Source organism: Patagioenas fasciata, chromosome 6 (genome assembly GCF_037038585.1).
Source record: "Patagioenas fasciata isolate bPatFas1 chromosome 6, bPatFas1.hap1, whole genome shotgun sequence".
In the NCBI taxonomy this organism is placed as follows: Eukaryota; Metazoa; Chordata; class Aves; order Columbiformes; family Columbidae; genus Patagioenas; species Patagioenas fasciata.
In genome coordinates, this window is record NC_092525.1 from 18,448,832 (window position 1) to 18,459,451 (window position 10,620).

A 10,620-nucleotide genomic window follows, 5' to 3' on the forward strand; every position below is an offset into this window, starting at 1 on the left:
ACCTCATCTGGGTGTTCCTGCTCCAGCGAGGGGATTGGACTGGATGATCTTTTGAGGTCCCTTCCAAGCCCTGACATTCTGTGATTCATTGTTTTTTTAATTTACCCTGCTCACATGCATCCCTTAAGGTCGTGCTTCTGTCTCTATCGCAGTAGTTAAGGGAAGTAAGGAGGTATAATATTGAAGTATTATTGCTGAAAAGTGTGGTCTTGACACAGAAAAACTGGCTGTTTATTCAGGCTACAAATTAACCTTTGTTTTGGGAGGGGTTGTTTGTTTTTTTGTTTGTGGGCTTTTTGTTTGTTTGTTTGTTTTTCTAGAAGGAAGGGAGCAGCTGGAAGGCTCATTGTCCAACTGCACCAGAGATCTGGGAAGCAGCTTCTCAGTCTTTATGCCCGGGAGACAATATCTGGGAACCAACCTGGAGAAGGATCTTGGGCACCGTGGGCCTCTCTTACAGCCCTTCAGTTTCACCCTCTGTGATTAAGGACTTGACAAAGTATATAGCATAACATAAATGATCCTAGATCATCTTTATAAAACCCTTGCCCATATTTAAAAGTACAGTCTCTGTCTGACGACTGTGGTTTTCTTCCGGTTGTGTGTCTAACTGAGGCTGGCCTATGAAACTAAGTAGAAAAGTGATGATATTTAAAACTAAACCCACCTACTGAGGTTTTTGTGGACCTTCCAGATTGTTCTCACCTTGGGCTGGAATCCCAGAACTGAAAGTTGTAAAGGCTTTAAACCCAACTGCTGCAAAATGGAAGTACAGTCACAAAGTATTTGATCACTTACAATAGAAATATCAAAGTAAACAGAGGTGATAGAAAAACAAAATTCTTCATTCCTTTTGTTGTTTTTTTTTTTTTTTTAATGTGCGGGTTCTTTTCAAAATACCTAAATATTAGGCAACATACGGTGTTTCATACCACCAGAGATGGCTTTCCTTTCTTAAAGTTCTAGTGTAGTACCATATAGAATACTGATTTCCTCTATCCCAACCATTTTTCAGTTGAGTGCAAATCACTTGGACATCGTGATCCCTCTCACACCTGCCATGATTTCAGCGCTCTCAGCAACTGTCACTTGTGTTACCTCAGGCAGGAGGGCGTGAAAAGACTGGAAGTTTCTGATTTTACATAGGTAAATGTAAAAATCTCACTAGTCTGCTGGCCTGTCAAGGTGTTTGGAGCCATCGTTCTATTGAAAATGGTGGATTGTTATAATCAAATTTTACCTGTTTTACCAAAATCTGTTATATTCAATCATATTGCTGCTAAAGCAAATGCTTCCATTTTAGGATATTAAGATTCTAAGGGATCTCTGAAGAAGACAAGTCTGTAAAATAAGCATAGTCCTAAAAAATCCATCAACTACAAAGGAAATTAGAAGGTGGGAGGAGTTACACGTCCTGAACGCCACCGGGCTGTGGTGTAGACACTGAAAATGTGTGATTCAAAATGAATTCCCAGCCCAGGCCTGAGCAATAACGTCCCTATTTTAATTTCTCCTCTCCCACTCTCTCTCTTCTTTCCTCCCACTCTTTACTCCAGGATTTTCCATGCCCGGAATTCCCTAAAGCCAGCTCCTGACTCTTGAGTTTTTAGGGTTTTTTTAGGTTTTACCTTGCAGGTTATTGATAATTTAGCCCTGGAGCCTGTGTGGAATGTGCACGGCTGCACATTCAAGTGCATTATTTCAATTAGCTGAGCGTTCTCTGTTGCAAGGTGAAATCATTCACTCCCCGAGAAAGCTTTTTTATTGAATGCTTTCTAAATCCTTGCATTGGTCACGTCGCCCGGAATTGAGTCCCTGTCACTAGTATTTCTGCGGTGACTTTGACCAGATCAGTGACTGGAAAAGGCATTAAGGACACATTGATACGGCGGGGTTGGAGACAAGCGGGGCTTGGTTTTGGTGCTCGGTAGTGAAGAGAAGCCGATAATGAGCAGATAAACGGCTTTTCTTAACCCTTGGCGTTCTCGAGAGGCTTCAGCAGATCTGCCTCTTCTCCCCCAGCCCGGCTCGGAGGGTTGATGGAAAGCCGAGCGCTGGGAAGGCAAATATCTCCCGGGTATTCCATACATCTGAAGAGAAGCGCGGTCAGGATAACGAGAAAGTTAACGAGAAAGGAGGATGGGAACCCTGGCAGAGGCGAAAGTTGCTTTCCAAACTCGTTTAGGATTTCGTTTCTGAGCTGAGCCGTGATGCGGGAACAAACTCCTGAGCCTTTTTCGACTGCAGATTCACCATCTGACCTTTTCGTGGGTTCCCGACACTCCAAAATCGCCCGGAATTCAGCGGGCACGTTTGTTGGGCTGGGGGAGGCGGGAGGTGCGAGTGCGGTCGGACAGCCGGGCTGTGAAACCCTCCGCTATCGCATCTTGCTTTCCAAAGCAGGAGCAGAACTAAATGTGCTTGAAGCCACCACCACAACCTGCAGGGAAATTGTGTGGGTTTGTTTGTTTGTGTGTTTTCCTCCTTTTCTTCCCCTGAAATACTAGCACTTAATAAAGTAATTAGAAAGGCGTGAGGTTTGGGTTTGTTTTCCTGAATTCCTGCCATGCTCCGAGTCCTCCGGAAAACGTTTCATTCTTTACTGCAGACGAGAGGCGGAGCGCATTTCGCCTGTCCCGGCTTTTCTCATTTTGCTGAAGCTCAAGGAAACGGGGATTTTATAAATCCTGAAGTTCAAGGAGGCTCCCTCTCACATTTCACCGTCTCAATAAAGTTGCGAGGTGCCTACTTTCTCAGCTTGCTTACAAAACCCTGAATTAATAAAGTTTACTTAGTTATTTAAATAGATTAAATGTCACATTTTAAATGGAAGGGGTAGGTTTACCTTACTGACCTTTTTTTCATTCCTGATTTAGAAAAAGGCAAGATTAGCATGGATATTGCATTTTCAAGGACCTCGCCACTATTAAATAGACTGTTAAGTGCATTTTATGGCTGAAAGTCTGTTCCCAGTTCAGTCTGGAAGACGTGCTAAGTTCATCTCTACCTGCTACATTGAACATTCACTGACTACAATACTTTCTGTGGGTGTAATACCTATGCTCTGTATCTTTTAAGTACATAACGCTTAATGGTTTAGGACTAGAAAAACGTAATTCAATAAAAGTCCCTGGAATACAAGTGTTGGCTCTCAAGAAAACTGGATGGCGAGTGTCTGGCCAATTGCACCGATTCCCGGCTAGGTGCCATCAAGGGCAGGGAGGCTGCGGAGATGACAGGGGTGCGCACGGCTCCGGACGGTGTATCCGCGGAGGTTTAAGCGGGTGCGTATCAAACGCAGCCCTGGGGGTTGCGCTGAAGGCCAGCGCTGTGCCCCGGCTGAGCCTGGTCCGCAGCCGCGGAGCGTAACTTGTGCACGGTGCTCGCCGTGTTCCCTCAACCGCTGCCTTTTCGAATCTCTTGTACCCATCCAAAACGACCAGGCTGGTTTTCCGCCTCCCCGGACCATGCTGAGCTCCCCGGAGCGGCGAGGACGGGCCTCCAGCACATCTCAGACATCAGGGACCTCCTGAAAAACTGCCCGAGAAGCCACGGGAGGCAAAATCCTGTTGAATTCCCCAGTCCCCCGAGAACAGCCGCCCTGCCCCACACCCGTAGTGGGGGAAGAAAAACCCCTACTCTCGTAAAGCAAATCCCTGTGGCATTTTTCCTGGCGTGGGAGATTTAAGAGGGCCTCGCGAAGTCCAAGGGATGGCCTTTCTCGAACTGAAATCCACGTCTTCCTTCCTTTATTTCTGACCCAGGACATGGAGCCCGTGCCGGCGGGGTGGGGACAGGGGTGAACCGGAGCGGCCCGGCGGCGAGGAGCCCAGTTCTGGGGGCGCTGGGAATTTGCGGATCGGTGCGCGATTACCCGGGCAAAATCCCGCCGGTACCGCTGGCGTGGACCCCAACCCGTACCCGCCAGGTACATCCTCGGAGTTCGGGCCGTCCTCAAACGCTGCCCACGTCCCAAAGGTTTCTGATGTCACTAGTGGATTATTTCCTCCGACCACCTCTCCGCGGGACAGACAGTGTCGGAGCACCCGGACGGAAAGGTCTCTGAGGGGCCTTTCCCCCCCCTGAGCCCTCCAGGACGCTCCCGGTAGACCGGTCCCTCTGCTGGCACCGGCACTCCCGGCCTCAGCTCTGCCCTGCCGCGGCTCCGGAGCGGGGTCTCCAATTGTCCCCCGAAGCTCCACGCTGCCTCACCCCCCGGGGACACGATCACCGGCCCCGGTGCTGCCCCCGGGTCTCGGCTGGGACCCTTGCCTGAGCAACGACGTCCACAAGCGATAAATATACATTTTAAAATAACTGCAAAAGATATTTTCCTGCCTTTTCAAATGCTCGCCGCTGTCTTTCAACAGCCACTAGCCTGTAACTTTCAGCCCCGCTCTGTGTCCGGGGAGAGATCAATTATGCTATAAATAGGCGGCGTTGAGAGCAGTTAGCGCGGAGGGAGCGCAACTCCAGCGGCCGCGCAGCGCTCGGCCCGCCGGCTGCGAAAAAGCGAGAGGGTTCCCCGGGAGACTCTCATCAGCCGAGGAAATGGCCCTGATGAGCCCATCTCATCCCTTTTTCAAGCAACGTGCTGGTTAAGAGGATTAGGGCCAGATCGTATCTCCAACCTATTGTACATTCTCCGGCACCTTCCCCAGGCGGAGAAAGCAGCGGGTCCGCAATCGTAATAAATAAGGAGGGGTCGTGGGGGGATGACTCTGGGTAAACTCTCCGGGCTGCGAGGACGGTCATTTTCCCGGTGCTTAGGATCCAGTTACTTTCAATACACTCCAGGGACCGACATGACACGTCTTATACTAATAGGCATCTGTCACCGAGCGTGTCAAGTTTTGCCATATGCGTCCGACAAGTTTGTGGAAGGAAAAGAAGAGAAAGAAGAAGAAAAAGACTTTCTGTTGTTTGGCTAAAGCGAGCAGCTGCGGAAACTTCGCCGAGAGATGGTGTCCCCGGCTGTCCCCAGCCCGCCGCCGCTCTCCACGGGGCAGCACCATGCGGTGGGAGCTGCTCGCCAGCTGACTGCAAACCCTCCCCCGTTTAGGGACCAATTTCTCGTACCCCCGGATCTCTGAGCCCTGCCGGTAGCTTTGCGCGACCCGCCGGGGCGCTCCTTCGGGCGACCGGCTGCAAAAGCGCGCCCAGCACGGTCCCATCTCGGCGGCTCCGGGCACCGGGGAGGCTCCCGGTCCCCCTGAGTGCTCCCGGCCCCGGGGGGGCGCGCCCGTTCCCCGCGGGTGCAATGGGAGCCGCCGCGCCCCCTGCAGGCACCGGTGCGCCACTGCAGCTCCGCCGCCGCCGCTGCCACCGGGAGCTCTCACCTGCCCGCAGGGCCCCGCTGCCGCTCCTGACCCGGCGGCCCCAGTGGCTCCTGCGGGGAGGCAGCGGCCGGACGGCGGGCTCGCCGCCGCGGCCTTTCCCGAGCCCCGCGGCCTCCCGATGCTGCCCGGTCCCGGGAGCCGCCGCCGCGCCTTCCCCGAGAAAGGTGTCTCCGGCACCGCAGGGTCCCGCCGGCCGCTCTCCTAGGCGATCGGGGAGAAACCGGGGGAGAGAAATAGAGGACGGAGGTAACCGGGGGAGAAGCACTTCCCGGGGCCGCGGCGGAGGGAGGCGGCGGGGAGGAAAGTTGCCGGTTTCACCGCCGCCGGCGCGCAGATGCCGAGCCCGAGGTATTGCTGCTATGTGGGGAAATATGAGCGAGTAATTTTATAAGTAACAAAGGCTGGGGAATGGAATGAGCTCCTGTTATCCGGTGTCCTCTGGAAGCCCTGGATCAGCAGCTTCTTGAGCCTAGAAGTGAATTCAAGCAGAGGCTCCTTTCTCTTTCCCAGGGGTATCCGCTAAATATAGAAATAACCTCCGCGCGTGTTGTACAAATCACCTACCATTTGCTGTTTGTGTAAAACCGATTAGCCAGACACAACTGTGAAACAACTTGTTACTTTTATAGCCGCCACGTACAAACAAATTTAGATCCGCTGGGTTTCTCCGGGTGTCCATGTAGGGCCCTGCCTGACACCGAATCCCCGCTCGCTTCAGGTGCCCGTTCTCCCTTTTCGTGTCAGATGATTAGCGAGTCCTTATTTATAAAGTTCAAACTATCTCATCACTAAGCTGCTTGTTTTATTTTAGTCCATGTATGTGGAGGTATAAATATTTACTTAGGAAAAAATAATATTTACTGCTTACCGGGAAGGCAAGGACACTTTTATTTATTACTTTTTTTTTTTTTTAATCCGCTGTTCCCAGCAGGTGTTAGAGGTGAAATAAGCGCCTCGTCCAGCTCCTCCCGATGCGAAACCTGGTGCCTGCTGCATCCCGCCTGCATTTCACGCCGCCGGTTTTCCTAACAAAGACAGCGCATTATTTGGGGCAGAAAAGCAAAATCCACGAAGGTTTCCAAAGGCGACTAAAATTCAATGTTTTGCGAGGGAGAGAATAAAGTACCAACCACAGTCGGTGCACAGGAGAGACTGAATGCCCGAGATCTCGCCACGCTAAACCCCCAAAGCAGGTTTTAAAATATTGTAACGCGCTAAAGATTTTTGTTTTTTTTCATCCTGGCAGTCTCTTTATTTTAGCCCGAAAATGCGCACAAATGTACATATTTTGGCAGCTGCCCTTAAAGCTTGGTTATCAGGAATTAGCTGGTAAAGGCCGTTCCCTTTCCATGGGAACGGAGCCGCTTTTTAAACACCAATTATTTTCTCGATCTAAACGAGAGATCCGCGCTCAGACACCGCACTGGCGCGGCTTCAATTATCTTTCCCACCCCGCAAAATAAATAGTAAACGTTACTTAGATTGCCCCAACGTTTTTTATTTAAAACAATTTCCCTTATAATTAGCCACGAAAGCCAACCCAAAGCGTACCTATTCCGGCCGGGAAGGGGCAGGATCCCACAGCGCCAGGCTGCTGAGCCGAAATCACCATAAGAAAAAAAATAAATGTGTTTAGGGAAAAATCACGGCACGGTTGATGGAAACTCGAATCTGCCGGGGAAGGTTTAATTTTGAAGGAATCGCTTTGATGCTGCCTCCGTCACGGCGGCCGCCCCGGGAACGAGCGAGCCCGGTTGCTGTCGTTGCGCGGCCGCGGATGGAGCATCACGAAGCGGCAGAAGGTATGCGCGGGGCCGGCCCGCCGTAGGAGACCCGTCCACACCGCACCGAGACTGGCGGAACCCCGATCTCCGCCGCCACTCCGCTCACCCGCTCGCTTCTCCAGCATCCGCGGGCCCCGCAGCGCGTCCTTCGGGTGGGTGCGCAAAGATACGCTTCTCACACAATGACGGGCAGAGCATTTTAAAAATTTATTTACAAAGTTGTGTACAACACGAAGGGATAACATTTAGAATACATATATTCATTCATATATAAACAGACTTCTATAATAGAATGACAGCGTTTTCCTCCTTTGTTATTTTTTCTCCAAAATTCTTTGTTTTGTTCGTAGTTCGTTTAATATTTAAAATCTTCCCCGCTTATTTTTGATACTTTTTTTTTCGTTTGTTCGTTTATTTCGGATAAAACCGCTCAGAGCGTCGGAACCTTCAAAAAAAGTGAAAGTTCGCAGCTCCTAATCGCGACCGTCATTTCGCCTTTTTAGAAAAATAAAAACCCCCGAAAGCAACGTCAGTGATTTTTGATACAAATATATACAAGCGGCGGTGGGGGGGGGAGCGATGCCCGCTGCTCCAAGCCCGAGTGGGGGCGGCCGCGGAGCCCCCGAGGGGGCGGCCGGCGGTGGCTGCAGGAACTTGCCTGGGGCTACTTGGCCGGGGCTACTGCGCCGGCCACTTTGCCTGCACGGCGGCGGCGGGGGCTGCGGGCTGCAGGAACTGCCCCGCGATGATGTTGGTAGGCACGCTGAGGATGGGGGCGATGGCGGCTGTGGTCCTGGCCAGCGCCAGCGGCTGGTGGGCCATAAGGGCCGACTGCACGGTGACTGGCGGCCGCAGGAAAGTCTGGGCGCTGGCGGCCGAGCTGGCTGCCGGGACACCGATGATGTTCTCGATGCTGAAGGAGGGGCGGCTGCTGGGCTCTGACTTGACGATGGAGCCGGCGGCCCCCAGGCTGTTGAGCTGCAGCTGGAGGCTGGGGCTGAGCTGGGAGTTGAAGGCTTTGCGGCTGAGCTCGCTGGACGGCAGCAGCGGTACCGCCGGCGGCAGCATGGGCCCCACGGGAGGGATGTAGGGGTACTGCAGCGCGGCCGCGGCGGCCGCGGGGTGCGTGTAGGCGCCGGGGTGCAGCCCGTAGGGGCGGCCATAGGGGCCGGCGAGGCCGTAGGCGCCGAAGCCCTGCATCATCAGCGCCGTCTGGTCCCGCAGGTGCTCCTGCTGGTGCCGCTTGAAGCGCTTCCTGCGGCGGAGGAAGCTGCCGTTGTCGAACATGTCCTCGGACTGCGGGTCCAGCGTCCAGTAGTTGCCCTTGCCCGGGTTGCCGGGTTCCCGGGGGATCTTGACGAAGCAGTCGTTGAGGGAGAGGTTGTGACGGATGCTGTTCTGCCAAGCGGGGAACTTCTCCCGGTAGTACGGGAAACGGTTGCTGATGAACTCGCAGATGCCGCTGAGCGTCAGCTTCTTCTGCGGGCTCTGCAGAATGGCCATGGTGATCAGGGCGATGTACGAGTAGGGCGGCTTCACCAGGCTGCTCTTGGGCTTGCTCTGTCCCGCCGATGCCCCACCGCCGCTCGCCCCCTCCTCGCCGACCCCCTTGCCGCCTTCGGCCGCGCCGCCGAGGGCCGCCTGGGCCGGGCTGCCGCTGCCGCTGCTGCCGCTCTCCGCGCCCGCGCCCGCCTCAGCGGGCAGCGCCAGCTCCGCCGCCTCGTCCAGCGGCAGGCGCGGCAGAGCGGCGGGGCTGCCGGCCTCGCCGTCGCTGTCCTTGCCCAGCCCGTCGTCGCCTTCACCCACCACGTCGATATCCACATCCTCGGCCGCCGGGACGGTGGGGCCGGACATGTCGCTGGCGCTGCCGCCGCCCGATAGGGTCATCCCCGCTCGGCGGACAGGGCGCGGCGGCGGGGCCTCCCGCCCGCACCCGGCGGCGCGGCGGGCTCCCCCCGTGCCCCCCTCCCGCCGCTCCTCCGACCGGCCCCTGGGGCTAGACCCGAGCGGCCTGGCTGCCCCCCGCGGCCCCGTCCCCGCGGGGCATGGGGCGGCCGCTCCCGTTCCTCTCCCGTCCGCGGCGTCCCGCGGCGCGGGGCTGCCCTGGCCGCCCGGTCACCTCCGGCTGCGCGCCCTGCTCCCGCCGCCGGGCATCGGGGATCAGGCGGCGACGCTGGTTCCCGCCCGCTGCGATGGGCGCCCGCGGGCGCCGGACATCGGGCCGCCGCGGCTCCGCGGGCACCCGCCACTCCACCGCTCCGCTCCGCGGCCGCGGCTCCGCCGCGCACCACTCCGCCGCCCTTGGCTTTTTTTTTTTTTCTTTCCTCTTTCCTTCTCTTTCCTGCTGTGGTTTGGTGTTTTTTTTTTTCCTCTCCTTGGCGGAGGGAGGGGACGGAGCTCCCGGCGGCCGGGCGGGGCGGGGGCAGGAGGCCGGGGCGTCGCGGGGCCTCGCTCGCCACTTTGGAAGCGCGGCGGTCCGGACTGCCTGATAGATTACTTTCCCGTTAAAGATATACTCGGAGGCGGTGCCACGTGACCGCGTGACGTCAGGCGCCCCGCTGTGAAGTCATGCAAAACTCGAGTTGTTTCATGGACTGTCAACAAAGAGCAGCGGCGGCTCCGCTCGGCCCGCCCGCCCCGTCGGGCCACCGCCGCGCCTGGGACCCGCGGGCACCGCGACCCGCCGGCCCGGCGCGGAAAAGTTGCGGCACCGGGGGTTTCTTGCTGCTGCTGCTGCTGCTGCTGCTGCTGCTGCTGCTGCTGCTGCTGCTGCTGCTGCTGCCGCCGCCGCCGGTGCGAAGGGCCCGCAGGCCGCCGCGATACGCTCGGCAGCGGCCGCCCCGGCCGAGAGCAGGCTCAGCGGATGCGCCACCGCAATAGCGCTTCAACCCACCAAGTTTGGGCTCTGAAATCACTTTTCCGTCGTTTTCTTTTTCTTTTCTTTTCTTTTCTTTTTTTTTTTTTTTTTAGCAGCAGCACCAGCTGGTAACGGAAGATCGGAGAATGGCTATTGATTAGTCTATTAGGTTAGTAGCAGGGAGAAATAAAAAAGACGTAAAATAACAAAGGGAAACTATAAATAAATAAGCTTTCAGCCAGTTACTTTTTTTCTTTTTTTTTCTTTTTTTTTTTGTTCTCGCTTGCTTTTTTTTTTTTTTTTTTTTTTTTTTTTCCAGAGGTGTTAACGACTTAATCATTGCGGGCGTTAGCATATGAAAAAGTAGGAAATGAGGGAGTGTGTGTGAATGTGAGGACCGTATTGACGCGGCCCCAGGTAAGCCCCGGCCCAGGGAGAGGCGCCCGGCGGGGCGGGAGGGGACCCGGCCCGGCAGCCCACCCACCCCTGTCCCGTTGCGCCCAGGAGAAGAAATTCCCAGCCGGGACCTCGGCCGCGGGTGGCTCACGGGGCTTTGCTTTCTAATTCGTACGGCTGATACCCTTGTAGTTCTCGCACGTGTTGTCGGATTTCGGTGAATACAATTAAATGAGGAAAATGC

The 10,620-nt window shown here is 55.2% G+C and overlaps 1 protein-coding gene across 1 annotated transcript; it reads right to left on the reverse strand.

The window, feature by feature from the left end:
- Positions 1-7,311: 7,311 nt before the first annotated feature.
- FOXD3 (forkhead box D3) lies at positions 7,312-9,606 on the reverse strand. The gene has a single exon (XM_065842803.2). It carries the CDS (start codon positions 9,008-9,010, stop codon positions 7,802-7,804), a length of 1,209 nt encoding a protein of 402 aa, XP_065698875.2. The 5' UTR covers positions 9,011-9,606; the 3' UTR covers positions 7,312-7,801.
- Between the last annotated feature and the right edge of the window lie 1,014 nt (positions 9,607-10,620).

What these genes read in the sequence shown, in the direction of transcription:
- FOXD3 (XM_065842803.2), bottom strand. Translation starts at nt 9,010, where the DNA reads ATGACCCTATCGGGCGGCGGCAGCGCCAGCGACATGTCCGGCCCCACC.